We start from the raw sequence: 15,505 nt of genomic DNA, 5'->3' as shown, positions 1-15,505 counted from the left end.
TATATATATATATATATATATATATATATATATATATAACTTGGACGTGGGAGGCTCGAGGTACCCTTGAGGAGGGGGTGTGCTTGAGGTACTCCTACCCATTCTCGAGCCCCTCCCTTTTTTAATGGACCAAAATGGACTCGATCAAAGTTGACCGAGTTTATTTTGGACAAAAATAACCATGGGTGTAGGTTGACCTCAGCAAGGGTCACATTGACCACACCGGGCGCCGCACCCGCACCAGCGTCGATGTGACACAGGTGTGGCGACCAATATGCCGAGTCTTTGTGACATAGGTTATCTTTCTTTTAATCATTGTTCTTCCTCATCATCCTCCTCTATGCTTGGTCTCTCATATTCATTACAATAAGATAAATCTTGTCATATTATACAATAAAATCTGATGTTTTTAAACATTCACAGTGGTGTGTGTGTGTGTGTGTGTGTGTGTGTGTGTGTGTGTGTGTGCTCATGTTGGTTTCTCACCAGCAGATGTTACTGCCATTGGAAAAGTGGACAGTGCTAAGTCTGGCACTATGGTTATTCTGTTAACTTTATATTTCACAGGAATAGTGGCTTTCCATTATATATGGAACTGCCTTTATGTGTACATGTCATGTCTGAGAACTATGAGACAAGATGAACTTGTTTGATAGTTTCCATTTTAATAATTTGAATGTTTTCTCATGATAGATAAGTGTGAGTTATGTGTTGAGTTATTTGTAGTGGATTTTAGCAGCATTTATTGAATCAAATCTTGCTTGAGTCAAATGTCTGGGCACATTTTTAACTGTTTGATTTCTCATTGCCCTTCAGGTGTTCAGATATTATGGCTATTCTCCAAGTTAGTTTTGGTGCCAGTTTGGGAAATTATTTCCTTTTTCCTGCTTTATATCATCATAAGAATCTTTGTCCGCTTTATTTATACTTTTTGTATCATCTTTATAGGCACCTTGCATCATCTTCATTGATGAAATAGATGCAGTGGGTTCCACCCGGAAACAGTGGGAAGGCCATACAAACAAAACATTGCATCAGTTGCTTGTTGAAATGGATGGATTTGAACAGAATGAGGTATTTTCTGCTCTAGTAGTCTGAAAAGCTTCCATTTTAATTAGTTTTTGATTCAGAGCAGGCCAAGAACAGCAGCAGGCAGAGTTTGTCTCGGGTCCGGGTCTTAACTCGAGACCCAGATCCAGTCAAACCCTTTTAAATAAACCCTCTTAGGGTTGCGTGCGGAGATAGAGAATTCAGAATTGCAGCAGCCGTCAGTTTGGTTTTTCCTTTTGTTCTTTTTGGTTTTTGCTGAGTCATTTTCTTTTCCAGTCGGTTTTCCCCTTTCTCCATTATTTTGTCTTTCTGCAGATTTTTCCCTGTTGGCATTTATTTCTTTTTGTCTCATTCAACAGCTTTTCTTTTCTTTATTTCTCTGGTTTGCAACAGCTTTGTTTTTTTTTTCATTGCTTCCTTTGTTGCCTTTGGTTTTATTTCCCATTGCTTGTTTCAAAGCCTATTGAATAAAATCAGCAGTCCAGCACCGTTAGTTTACGGTGATCTCTTTACTCATTTTGGCACATCGCACGATCGTGGAAGTTGTGCCCCTACTTGCTACACCTCAAGTGCATCACTGAATCCGATCTTCACGCTGCATCAACGAGTGTCGACGCCGGCATCCATTAGCGAGAGTTATCGGTTCCTTCACTGCATCAAATGGTATCAGAGCACAGCCCCTCCTCCTTCGTCAACGACATGACGCAAGAAGTGAGAAACGGTTCTATGAGCGAAAAGGCGCGAGAGGAGATCATGAAGCGACTACTCAACAAATTGATAGAGATGCAAGAAGATATGTTATGCCTAGAAAATGAGGTAGCCGGTCTGTCAAAGCGCATGGATGGGGTCGAAGCACGGATGGATGCGCTTGAATCCAAGGTGGATGCGCACTCAACGTCCACGTTGAAAGCGAGTGATGGATTGGGCATCGATGTGGTTGGCCTCCCGAGTGCGATGGCAGTCGACCCATGCCCAGCAAACCTCCAACTATCAACTATGCCACCAGAGTTCATCGAAGCGGGCCTGCACAGGGATGTCGGCTGCACGATGCTCCAACAAGAGGCACAAGCAATGTTTGATAACCAATCTGAGAGTCGCCTTTTGCATCAGAAATTGTTTCAACCATTCAGTGAACAACAACAACGACAGTTGCAAGACGATTCAAGTGACTCACTAGGAATTCTCCAAAATTCGGGACTTGACCCACCTGACCAAACATTTGTGAAGGTTTACAAATCTGGCTGTGTTGGGCGATCACTAGACATTGCTCGGGTTAGCAGCTACCATGAGCTTTTGACTCTGTTTGGGATTGCTTTTGGGAACAAGATCTTGGACGAGGATTCCTCTATGGACGGTGAGCAGAGCCACTATGCATCTGGGGCAGATATAGTGAAGTTTTTAGAAGGTGGTCCGATTTTTGGTAAGTATGCTTGTATTGTTAGTATTCTAGCCAAACCCTTAAGACCGCGTGCTGGGGGGACAGAAATTCAGCTTGTGCTTCCATGGGGTGCCATAACAGATGGTATAGGCGGTCAATTTCAAAACCAATTTACAGACTTTAAATTGGAGTCGTCGAGGAATATCGTGGGTGATTTATATGCATATCGTGGGTGCCAACAAGTCGTCAATGTGTTTGATTCATATGCTTATCGTGGGTGCCAACAAGTGGTCAGAGCCGACTTCTTCCCAACCCGGGGAGAATGATGCAGAAGGCCAAGAACAGCAGCAGGCAGAGTTTGTCTCGGGTCCGGGTCTTAAGAGATAGAGAATTCAGAATTGCAGCAGCCGTCAGTTTGGTTTTTCCTTTTGTTCTTTTTGGGTTTTGCTGAGTCATTTTCTTTTCCAGTCGGTTTTCCCCTTTCTCCATTATTTTGTCTTTCTACAGATTTCTCTCTGTTGGCATTTATTCCTTTTTGTCTCATTCAACAGCTTTTCTTTTCTTTATTTCTCTGGTTTGCAACAGCTTTGTTTTTTTTTTCATTGCTTCCTTTGTTGCCTTTGGTTTTATTTCCCATTGCTTGTTTCAAAGCCTATTGAATAAAATCAGCAGTCCAGCACCGTTAGTTTACGGTGATCTCTTTACTCATTTTGGCACATCGCACAATCGTGGAAGTTGTGCCCCTACTTGCTACACCTCAAGTGCATCACTGAATCCAATCTTCACGCTGCATCAACGAGTGTCGATGCCGGCATCCATTAGCGAGAGTTATCGGTTCCTTCACTGCATCAGTTTTGGATGTCTGTTTGGTGATGTTATCCCTGCATCGTCATTAAAATGGTCAAATGATGACACTAACTACAAAAACATAGTTCATATTTGATAAATTTTATTTCTTACTCTGAAGATAGCATCTTATGTAGGGAATAATATTGATGGCAGCTACAAATTTACCGGATACTCTTGATCCTGCCTTAACAAGACCTGGTAGATTTGACAGGCATGTAAGTTCTTTTGATTACTTTCTTTTCATGAAATGAACAAGAAATACACGTTTATACTTGGGGAGAATGATGTGCTTGTCCAACATTTTCTTCTTCCAGATTGTTGTCCCTAATCCTGATGTGAAGGGCAGGCAAGAGATTTTAGAGCTCTACTTGCAAGACAAGCCTTTAGCTGATCATGTGGATGTAAAAGCAATTGCCCGTGGCACACCTGGATTCAATGGGGCAGGTAATATCTCCTTTTTCTTGCTCAGTCCATCTATTGATACTAAACTCATCCCGAGAAGTTATATTTTCAGTTATAAGCACCATCTTCTGTTGATATGTTCCCATGGGTTGGAGTTACTGGGTTTAGCAATTTCTATGAGCACCTATGCCAGAAGTGTGAGCATTAAGAATCACTTATCTTTTACTGTATTCCTTCTGCAGATTTGGCAAACCTTGTCAATATTGCTGCCATTAAGGCTGCTGTGGAAGGTGTTGAGAAAATAGGTGATGCACAATTGGAATTTGCAAGGGATAGATTAATCATGGGTACTGAAAGGCAAACAATGTTTATATCAGAAGAATCTAAAAAGGTGCATATGCGTCTCAGAGACTTTTTGCTTGGTAGAATATCTTTTTTAAAGCCTTGTGATGTTCCAGTTAATACTTACATATTTAGGATTTTTTCAGCTCACAGCTTATCATGAAAGTGGTCATGCTATCGTTGCATTTAACACTGAAGGAGCACATCCTATCCATAAGGCAACGATCATGCCCAGAGGTGAAGCTTTAGGGATGGTCACACAGCTTCCATCAAATGATGAAACATCCATCAGCAAGAAGCAGTTACTGGCCCGTCTTGATGTTTGTATGGGCGGTAGAGTTGCAGAAGAACTCATTTTTGGTCCAGAACACGTTACAACTGGTGCTAGTAGTGATTTCCATAGCGCTACTGAGCTTGCCCACTATATGGTGATTACAGTTCTTGTGATTTGATGTTCTTATTTTCTGTTTCCATGTATAAGTGATGTTTAGCTTTTAGTGGTATTTTAGATTCTTTTCTTCTCACGTTTGTAGCATTTGCCATCTCGAATAGTCTCATCTCATGTCTCCTTAATTTGCCCATCATATAATATATCTTGTAGTGATGATTTATATATGTTGCTTTTCATTGCATTATACTGTGGTGCTCGAAATTACTGTACAGAAAACATATTGAAGTTGATTCACTCAGATTGCTATCTGGCCATCTCTTTTGAATTTTAGGTATCAAATTGTGGTATGAGTGATGCAATTGGCCTTGTCTATGTTAAAGATCGGCCAGGTTCAGAGATGCAATCTCGTATTGATGCAGAGGTCTGATTTGCCTCAATCTTGATATAATTGTAGCTTCAAAATATTCGTTTGACATTCTACATTTATGATTCTTGCAGGTGATGAAACTCATAAAAGAAGCATATGGTCGTGTTAAAAGTCTGTTGAAGAAGGTTTGTCATGACTTTGATTTTCCAAAACTCTGCCATTTTACTTGGCCATTCTCAAAAGATTAAGGATACAATTATTTTGTGAAAGATTATACTGATTTACAAAATTATGCTGAAATACCTCTGTTCCCCTCATCACCTGCCTTTTGTGTTCCTGTTCTGCATGTTTTGGAGGCTAAGACCATTTTTGTTACAGCATGAAAGTGCACTTCACGCATTGGCAAATGCCCTTCTTGAATACGAGACATTGACGACACAAGACATCAAAGAGATTCTCAATCCTTACCGAGAGGGATGGCAAACTCAAGAAGTAAAAGATATCATTGATCCTTACCAAGGACAACTTTCTGAAAGACAAGAGGAGCTTGCCATCAATTAATACGTGCAGCGGTTCTGGCTATACAGTTGTACAGTATTTTATGGCAATTGTGCTGGTAATTGTACAATATAAACTATTTTATGAACTTTCTATTCTTGGAATTGTATGCATATTGATAAACAATTTTAGATGAGCACAAATTTTACGTAGAAAACCAAAACCAAGAGTGCTGCCAGCGATCCATGGAGCTGGAATGTGGCTGCCAGCATGTTAGCTCATTTTTGTTTTTAGCAATATTTTGAGATAACTAGTTTTTAATTTTCATATACAATTTCTGCTTTCACATGTTTTTCACCTCGAGTCTATCTAACTTGCATTCCATGATTATAAAGTAAGGACTTTTCAATAACTCAGCACCAAACTGCCCTTGTTTCATCGCCCTTTTGTTAGAGCTTAACCAATATACCAAAAAGTCCTAGGGTAATTAAAGTGTGTAAAGTCAAGCCCTTAAACCCTCAGGCCCATAAGAAACAACTATGCTCACTTTAAGGTGGTTTTCACTCTGGCCTTAACTCTAGGTAACCTTTTCTATTTTAGCATCTCTCATTTTTGTTCAAGTAGCCATTTTCCTAGGTCGCATTCAAGAAGTTAAGGTTGCTCTGATATCAAATGTTAGGTGTTTACATCAAAAAGTTTTTTGGTGATTAAGATGCATATAAGTCAAAGTCAAGCCCTTAAACCATGTGGATCTTAATGCCTCTGCATGACCAGTTGTTTTTTGCTTATATTTTCTCTATATATGAGATTTCATTTCCTTTTTCTGGTTTGGCGAATCTCTTTCCAGCTGCTCTGCACCTGAATGAAAGGTGGATCCCTTAAACAAACGATGCAAATCATTGTCAAACATGAAAGCTGGTACTGGGATCCCTACCATGGGTTTAAATGTGAATTAGAAAATGTCGCCTCAAATTGTTCAATTTGAATGAAGTATCAAGGCCACACTACTAGTCTCTGCCACAAGGATACTCCAATTCAATCTCGTGTCAGGTTATATATTATTCTCAATGAAAATTTGCACAAAAAATGGCGTGTCGTGTCCGTTTTTCCATGCCTTTGTGACAGAGACTTGCTTTGGCTTTTTGTTAGGTTCCCAACTTGCTCGTTCATTATCGATTATATGGTGCATTTAGTATCCTATGTGCAAGTCACGTGACTGTTTTTTTCTTTTCTCAAAAGAATGTATGTGGGGGATGATGTTAGGAGCTCAATCAAATTCTCAAGAGTTCCACAGATTTATGTTTTTCAATGATTTAGAGTTACCATTTACGGAGGTGGTAATTTGATTATTCAAAGATTGTGGGGCCCACTGTAACCTAACTATTTGATGACCTAGATTTCTAGGACCGTGATGATAAATTTTTTTTTTTTTTTGAAAGAAGATAATTCTTTTTCACTTTTCCCTTTTACCAGGCATCACCATTCGTGCAAACGCAAAAGAACTGAATTTGCATTGTAGACAAATCTTGGATTGGCTCTTTCGGTATATGTTGGGTTTCTCTGCTTTTATATGGTTAGCATATCGCTTCCATATAGTTACTTCCTTGCTGTACTTAGATTTGAGATATCTTGTTGTCCTTTGTTTGTTTTAATACTAAATGAGGCCTGGATTGATGATCTAGATGGTCGAATAATGCCAATCTTGTTATTGCATGCACTTTTGATGCACAATTCAAGATCTTGGAGAACATACATAAATGGTAGTAGGAAAATACCTTGACACACCTTTAAAAGAAAGGAGTTCCATAACGGAAGAAAAAGAACTTAAATCAAAGTGCCTTGACACACCTTTAAAAGGGAGTTGTTAGGAAAATACCTTAGCTTTGGGTATGGGAAACTCTAGCCAGTGGCAAACGACTGTGTAGTCACATCCTATGAATACGAGTCAGATTCGTACGAGCTTTAGGCATTGGTATTTATTTAAAAATTCGCTGTCTCCAAATAAATCTGTGTGTGTTGTTTTAATTGAGAAGCAACAGTTCTTTAATCAACGATTTAATACAAGGTAAAAGTAGAGATGTTCACTGTCCTTTGTTGACAAGTCTGGACCGGGACCAGGTCCAGGTGGGATTGGATCCTGATCTAGGGTGGCCCCTCTCCGACCAGATCCTGTAATTGCCAATAAAAATGAGTATGATATACAATAAATATGAGAAAGCAGAAGCATGGGTATTTGTGAAAAACAAATTTACCTTCATAACTTCATCTAAAATAAGATGACGGTACTGACCCGTTCATCCCAGATCCGACTCTCACCGGGTCTGCAGGTGCCTTTAATTGGTGGGCTCCGTAAGGGCTTGGGTGTCAGTGACCCCTACCTGGGGGCAAGCCCATTAAGCATTCCGGTTCTCGGTGAGGGTTCCTAGTCATTAAAAAAAGGCTGTCTAAAAGAACAACAAATACTGACAGACCTCTTTAATGTCAACCAGGGACCTGCCATTAAACTAAAACATGTATTTTGTTTATTATTACTGAAAAGAAACTATACATACTAAAAATTCTCAGAGAAAAAGGCACATCTAGTTATAAAGTTTTTTTGCAAAGATATTATATATATATATGTGGTTTGCAATGAACCGAGCCTTATCGAACTTTATCGGGCTCGACAGGTGGTTCAAGCTCGGCTGAATAGCTCGTCCAAGCTTCATACACCGGTTCAAACTCGGCTCATTTATGAAGCGGACGAGCCTGAGTGGAGCTTTAACCGAGCCAAGCCAGAGCCAGAGCCAGCTCAGTTAGGTGTGCATCCTTAGGTACATGTTTAAAATAAGATATCTTAGTTTTTTAAATACATGCATTAAAAAACATTAAAGCAAATGCCTTTTAATACCACTTGTAATCGAGCAAAGAAACTGTAGAAATGATTAACTAAGCATATTGTCGGCCCATCCATCTAGTAAGAGAAAGAAAATGAGAAAAAAAAACATTAATTTTAATATATTTTCAATGGTTAAAAGGTATAAAGAGAGTAACAGTATATTATTTGGGTTGAATCAGAGTTACCGGAAACGCACTTCTGAAGAAGCTCACTTCTCATGTAATGGGAAGCGCGTTTTCCCTTCGTTGCACTCTCGTTTCCTCTTCGTTTCTCGTTTTCCTTTCATTTCTCCTTTGTATTTTGTGTTTTTCATGTTAATATTTATTTTTTCACTCCTCACTGGCTTCCCCCTCGTTTTTCCTTGTTTCCTTAGCGTTTTACGTTTCCACAATCGCTTCCAAAACGAATCCAGCTTCACGCACGTGCTACTTATTAACACTCATTCCCCTCTTTGGCTTCGTGCATCGCTTTTCCCTATCCATTTCACTTCCTAGTAATTATGTCTTAACAACTTTGGGCAAAAATGTGGGAGAGAGGGACACGTTAAAAATGAACAAGAAAGGGACCAGTCCTTTGATATGATTATGCATCTTTTATTACAAAAAAAGGTTAGGAAATTTTTTACAAGAACAAACAGTTGATAATTGAGAAAATTAAGGGAAGATTTTGGGTATAAGTGGTATACCATAATTGATCGCTATTTGAACAGTTGTGTATTGAAACTTGTAACTGTTTATTTGTGCAAACAATTGTATAACCATAAATTTGTTTTTTGAACAAGAAGGTCCAACTATTCGATGAACACGTGATAAATCTCAAATGATAAAAAGTCATAAAGAAAAAACTGTTTTTCTCTCTGCTGCTTTCACCTACAGAATCAATATGTATTCATTTGCTTTAATTATCAATTAACTTAAAACTTAATTGATTAATTTTTGTCTTGACAAGAAATTTAAGTAAATCCACTTTTCCAGCAGAGCCTCAGCTGGCGGGACATACTACAAGCAGAGGATCTGTTGAAATCACAGTTATCCCTCTGCACACAAGTTGGGTTTGGGCGATTTAAGTAACCATCTTCACTGAATGAATGATGTAGATCACATTTTATTTAGTCCAATTTGATCAACACAACTTATATCAATGAAATCCCAAAGAGGGGTATGAAGATAGAGATAACTTTAGGGATGAGTGAAACGGATGTTTCTTGACTCATCAGCAAGGACCACAGATCAATCACATGGCGCTCTTACTCTCATCTACTGAGAATTCAAAGGCGATCAGAAACCGTTGTGACCATTAATTGCTCAGCACGTTGTCGGAGTGAGACAATCAACCCGTTCAGATTCCACAAATACGCTGCAGCTTTTCTCTCCATCCTTTCTCTCTCCTGTCCTCTCATCTCAAGTCCAAAATACCGTGTAGTAAGTGCTTAAAGGCAATCCCTTAAATCTTCACAACTCACCACACCACAGCTAATGTCCTCGGCTGCCAAATAGTTTTTTTCATCTTAAGACGGATCTGTTCCAGGTAATGTTGCTAGGGTACCAAATGTTAGTTACTTAACCAATATACTAAAAACTCTAAGGTGATTAAGGTGCATAAAGTCAAGCTCTTAAACCACCAAGATCCTAACAGGACGGCTGGTAGAGAAACATTAATATATGTTCCGTAGATGTCGTTCATCTCAAGGAGGCATTTGCATCACGCAGGGAGCTTCCTTCCGCGAAAACAGAGTCCCCCCACACCCACCATGGAAATGATTCCACTGAAACAATGCATTTTCTCTGTGAATAAGAATCGCGGTGAGGTGGGGCGGGGCCCTGTTTTCCCTCAGTCCACTGCCATTTCTAAATAAGAATCGGGGACGGGCTGGGGTGGGGTAAGACAGGGATCGAGGGCAGGGCGGGGGAAGCGTAAGTTCATCCCCGCTTCCATTCCCGCATGAGTTTTGATTTTAACCTCCATCCCCGTTTCATGTCCTCCATCTCCTGTCCAAACGGGGTAAGGTGGGGCAGGGCCCTGTTTCCCCCAGTCCACTGTCAAAACTATCCATCCCATTCTAGGTTCTGTTCCCAGATTATTCCAACTTTTTCCACAACTACAATGACCATGAATGGAGCAAAAAACTAAGGGCATGTTTGGTTCAGTCAAATGAAAATCGCCCACTCATTTGACCAACCAAACATAAGAAAATAAAAAAATGGAGCATGTGATTCGACATCACATCTCACGGGCCCCTACTCTACAAAAAGGTGAACATTTGAGTTTCTTCTTCTTCGCCTCATACAAACCGTGGGTTGGGGCAAAGCAGGCTCATCACTCTACGTACATCAAGCTCGCCAGAGAAGTGCCATAAAAGAACAGAGTTGGTTGTCAGAGTTCAAATACAAATTTTTTTTTTTGAGAGGGTTAGGGTTGCTGCAATAGCCAGGAAGCGGCAAAGCAGGTGGAGAGTACGCCGGAGGAAAGCTCCACTATCCTCCGTTCAACCCAGACACAACCCAGACAGGGAGAGCACACTTGAGGCACGGAGCCCCTGTTTCAACCCATCTTTTTTTTTAAGTTGGAGTTGCTGCAGCCGCTGGGAAAGAGTTGAGGCAGGTGGAACTTGCCACCTCCAGCGAGCTCCATGCCCTCCATTCAACCTAGACAAGAGTGAAACCCTGTTTCAGCCTCCTTTTTTGGGAGGGGTCTTGACAATCACCTTCCTAGGGTTGAGCCGAGGTGGCGCTCACCAGAAGGGCTCCTCCGATAACCCCCTGCTCTATTTCTGTTTTTTTAGGTGAATCTCAGGGAAATGAACATGAGAATTGAAATCACATGATTTTGAATCTCATGAGATTACAAATCTCATGTGATTGATTTTAATTTTTGTAAAACAATCAAATATACCCCGAGAAGGAATAAACACATTTTCCCTCTTTTTTGTCTTTTCCACTTCACTTTAAGGCTGCAAACAAGAAATTCAAAAAAAAAAGCTAAGAGGGCAGAAAAGTATTAAATGAATCATCCAAGTTCTTAGCAGGTCGTACACTTGGACAATTAACTGTTTGATTGGATACCATTAAAATGACCAAATTTTGATTTTTTTTTTCTTGCAGAACGCTGTAAGTTGGAAGCTCATATGGTCGTACACTGTTTGTCCAGTTGTCATCTTCAATGAATCCAAACTCTTCAATTTTTTCTGTTTTCAATCTCTCGCCCCAAGGGAGGTTGGCCCAGTGGGGTGGAAGGCTTTGGCTGCTAGAAGGACAGTCAAGGTTTGATTCTCATATGTGCATTGTCACTCAGGTCACTCTGCGGAAGCCAATGCGCAGCATAGGCCCTGGGGCAGGGATCCTAGCCCACACTTTTACGCTGCGGCACAAGGAATTGTTAGGCTGAGCCAGCGTAACCAGGCGTGCCGGGAGTGGTTTCTTCAGGTTATAAAATAAAATAAAAAAATCTCCCAGGTTCACAACCCAAAAAAATATATAATAAAATAATGGCCCCAATATCTCAAGATAGAGACAGACTGCATGTAGTGTGGATAAGGCTTGATGAAGATGTTATCTCAAGATAAAACACCTATCATATCTAAAGAATAGCACCTATTAGGTTACTCCTAAAGTCATTTGATGAACACCACAACAGCAACAAAATGATTCAACGGAAAAACAGAAAGAAAACTGGAGATATTTACATAATAGAGTAGATAAATGGTTCCTGTGAGACCAAAGCCAACACCCTCGACCATGTACTCTGACACAGTTTTCATTCATTGAGATCTCACTTTTTTTTCTCTTCTCCCTCTCTTTTCCTCTTTTCCCATGAGCTACTGAAAACACATGAACAGCACCGGAAATTTTCAGCACTAACAGACAAAAACAAGAGTTTGGAATTGAAAAACAGAAAAAAAAACGATAGAAATGGAATCAAACAGACACCAACTTTTGGTTTCAAAGAAAGCTCAGGCTCACAGTTTCCGTGCATGGTGTGCTCTTGGCATCGATCTCAGCTCCACACTCCCTTTGTTCCACCGTCTTCCCCTCCCTCTTCTAATAACCTCACATGCGATCAATGGGTTCTGTTCTGTCCTGCGTTGCAAGTCGCTCCGAGATCTCCGAGAGCGCCTTGAGGTTACACTTAATGAGAGCCTCGACAAAGTAACAGGTCTCATCCTTTGTGTTTCCTTCTGGAACATCCACAACAAACGACTCGATCACCAGCACACCCGGCCTCCCATCGATGATCTCTGGATGCAGAGTGATCACAGAGGTGTAGTTCTGCAGACACCCAAAAGAAAAATGGTCAGTTCTTTCTCAGGGCTTCACATGATGCATCCAGCAGTTGAACTCAAAATAGCTACAATTCGATATGGCCAGTTTCCCCACCCAATTTGAAAATGATCACTTCAAAGTAGGTCATCTGATTTATTCTCAATCTTGCATAGAAAAATTATATTTGACATCATCTTCTACCATCAATTACTAAATGGGAAGTACAGATTGAGATGTGAATTTTCAGATCCTACCATCCACGGTTACTCTGCAGCTCCTATGAACATCTTTTGTGAAATCCATACTGATTTGGTTCTACAGTGGGTAACAGATATGAGAACAAGCAAAGTTCTGAGATGGTTGGACTAAAAAAAATAACTGGAAACATATTTCAATGTCTTTTTTAATCTTGAAACTTTTAGAAGGGGAGAAATAAAATCAACTGCAAAATTGATGATAGATGCCAATTTTGCATCCAAAATCAATTTATTATAGCACGTTATCAAGCTGATTTCTTTATCACATAAGACCATGCAGCGAGTGCACCAAAATAAGAAGGTTTCTTCGCTAAACAATCTAACTTATAAAGCTAAAAGATCTCTTTTTACATCATACTAACAAAAGTAAAATGGACTTCATAGTCACTATATAAAAAGGTTCAAGAGCCTGTTTATTTCAGCTGGTTCAGGAATATTAACAGTATGCTCATACCAAACAACATTCCATTCCATATACAATTTTCAAAGTGTAACATAGAACTGATTTTTAAAAAGATTTTGATCTACACAGGAAACAAAAATATGGTTTCCAGCAGGAAGCAATCAGGTGAAGAACATGCCTTGTCACGGACAACCTTTACAACCTATATGAGGAACAAGGAAATGAAGGTTAGAGCAGAAGCAACCACTCTTGGTTAAACTAAATCTGCTGCACACAAAAATTGAATCCCATCTTCCATTTCTCAAGGTGACAGAAACAGACCAAGAAGAGATAAAGCTGGACCATTTCTTGCCCAATGGCGTCCAACAGAAATCTAATTCTCCAGTCAAAAAACTCATTTTCTGTCAAGCAAATTCAAATCAATTTTACATACCTAGAGTATGAAAGAGCTCCCCTGTTCCCCAATTCCATAAAAAATAGAAAGGACCATTAAATTTCATTGAAGTTGAGACACAACAGATTTACAATAAATTCCAGAAAGTTACTAGGTTGTATACAACAAACTTCTGTTGAAAGAGAAGAAAAGAGAGCCAACAAAGACGTGTTCTGGAACTCTTTACCTTCAATCTGTGGTCGCCTCCAACAATCCTCACACTCAGGATGTGTTCATCATCATCAAGAAGTTCTAATCTCTCTGTGCTTGTGGTTGCTGGAAGGCCAGATTTCACATTAATTTCCCTCACGCTGCCGATTGTCAGATCGCCACGAACGACGCACCTGTTGATGAATGGCTTGTATTTCTGCGGTTGATCAAACCTCCGCACAAGAGACCAAACCTGTACATTTTTTTACATCATTAGGAAAAGTAGGAAAGTGAGTAATTGTACACCATGACCGTAGAGACCTCTTCCGAACCAGAGATTTTTTCAGCGTTTAATTTTGTCCCTCATGTGCTTAATTCATCAACAGAAGAAGAAGCAAAGGGAAAAAAAAGAACTAGAGGATTTGAAATCAAGACAACCCCATACACATCTTGATAAAGATTGAAAGAAACCCCAACAGATTTGTGACTACAGCACTGTGAAAATAGGAAATAGAGGATATAAATGTAGTCAAAACAAGCGCAAGCATGACTCTTTCTTGAATCATAAAAACCAAAAGAGAAACCAACAAACATGTCGTTGATAACCATACAGTTATCAAAATGCAAATGAATCCTTAAGAAAAAGGAGAAACAGAAGCAAAGATATAAAGGCATCAAGGAACAAGATGACTCCCACAGAATTCAACTCTCTCGATTGAACCATGAAAATTTTTCATCAGAACATAATAGACACAAATCCAGAAACAACTCCTACTTACAAGAAGGACATACTAGCACATCAAAATCTCCACATCTTTATCGCGCTACTCGCACATTCTGAGTGGATCAAGAACGATTTAGGGAAGAAAGAACCCGAAAAACAAAATCGTCCGAAACAATCGGAGAACAAACTAGACAAAATCCTCTCCTTAGAAAAAGAAAAATGGGGGTGAAGAAAAAGAACAAACCAATCTTGATTCACAAAATGAAAAAAAAAAACTTCTTTTCTAATCGGTAAGAAACAATCACATAAAAATACTAGAAAAAGAGAAAAAAAGAAATAAACTTAAAATTCGCCCTCAAGACTCCCAAAGTCCAGGATCTTTGGGGCCAAAAGAAACGTCGAATCAGTCACACAAACGGAGAAAAAGAAGAGAATCAAGAAATAACAGAAGAGGGATCTAAAACAAAAGCCCAATAAAAACTAGAACAAAAACACAAAAAGAAAGATAAAAAAAAAATCAGATTACCAGATGGACGGGAGCTTTGATATGCTTAACGACAACCGAAGTACACTGGTTATCCGAGATCTCGTGCTTGTGGCGCCTCCTTATGTACTCCGCTTCCATCTTGTAGCATGCTTCACCCATTAACACTCATCGCTCTCTATCTCCCTCCCTCCGCCACCACCATAATCCACCAACGGGAAGAAGCGATCCAGAACCAAAACTGCCCTCCCAACCTGCCGGAAAACCAGAGTAGTCGCTCTGCAAAACCGTCCGTCTTCCCCAGAATCGATCCTTTTAAACTGTCCCTTTCTTCCTCTGCTCTTATGTTCATACGTGAATAAAGTGCCTTCTCCCTTCAAATGTATCCTCTTCTTCTACTTTTATTAATCAAATCCATTAATTAAACTAATAAATGTGTTTTGTTTTCTACCCCATGCATTCTACTTGGCGTCAGATCAGATGCTGGACAGGTCCAAATTACCATGGATCTTGATCTTGTGATCCAGGATTGTGAACGTGCATCACGGTGTAGATTTGGACGGGAATTTTGTCGTGTATCAAGACAATCGATTGTGATTAAGGGTGTCAACCGGTCAGGTATACCCAGACCCGACCTGTA

The 15,505-nt window shown here is 39.9% G+C and overlaps 2 protein-coding genes across 3 annotated transcripts in view; one reads left to right on the top strand and one right to left on the bottom strand.

The window, feature by feature from the left end:
- Positions 1-5,623, top strand: part of LOC149836796 (ATP-dependent zinc metalloprotease FTSH 9, chloroplastic/mitochondrial-like) — a 100,920-nt gene extending 95,297 nt beyond the window's left edge. Inside the window, exons 10-17 of the mRNA XM_090005586.1 lie at positions 949-1,074; positions 3,412-3,492; positions 3,592-3,721; positions 3,922-4,070; positions 4,168-4,449; positions 4,744-4,833; positions 4,911-4,964; positions 5,158-5,623. Of these exons, the coding sequence (XP_089861712.1) occupies positions 949-1,074; positions 3,412-3,492; positions 3,592-3,721; positions 3,922-4,070; positions 4,168-4,449; positions 4,744-4,833; positions 4,911-4,964; positions 5,158-5,340 (1,095 nt within the window). The 3' untranslated portion in view covers positions 5,341-5,623. The remainder of the gene's footprint in view (positions 1-948; positions 1,075-3,411; positions 3,493-3,591; positions 3,722-3,921; positions 4,071-4,167; positions 4,450-4,743; positions 4,834-4,910; positions 4,965-5,157) is intronic.
- A 6,006-nt stretch (positions 5,624-11,629) lies between these two features.
- On the bottom strand, positions 11,630-15,240 carry LOC149836795 (abscisic acid receptor PYL3-like). Of its 2 annotated transcripts, XR_016432060.1 has the most exons (4): positions 14,908-15,230; positions 13,695-13,910; positions 12,082-12,420; positions 11,630-11,972 (listed from the first exon to the last, which is right to left on the bottom strand). XR_016432060.1 is itself a non-coding variant. In XM_090007123.1 (3 exons), exons 1-3 carry the CDS (start codon positions 15,025-15,027, stop codon positions 12,202-12,204), a joined length of 555 nt encoding a protein of 184 aa, XP_089863249.1. In that variant the 5' UTR covers positions 15,028-15,240; the 3' UTR covers positions 11,630-12,201. The 2 variants fall into 2 exon arrangements, 1 of the variants encoding a protein (XP_089863249.1); XM_090007123.1 differs by having other exon boundaries at positions 11,630-12,420; positions 14,908-15,240.
- Positions 15,241-15,505: the final 265 nt, after the last annotated feature.

Source organism: Nuphar pumila, chromosome 5 (genome assembly GCF_984573655.1).
Source record: "Nuphar pumila chromosome 5, dmNupPumi1.hap1.1, whole genome shotgun sequence".
In the NCBI taxonomy this organism is placed as follows: domain Eukaryota; kingdom Viridiplantae; phylum Streptophyta; class Magnoliopsida; order Nymphaeales; family Nymphaeaceae; genus Nuphar; species Nuphar pumila.
Note: the sequence above shows the minus strand (reverse complement) of the source record. Positions and strands in the feature narration are given on the sequence as shown.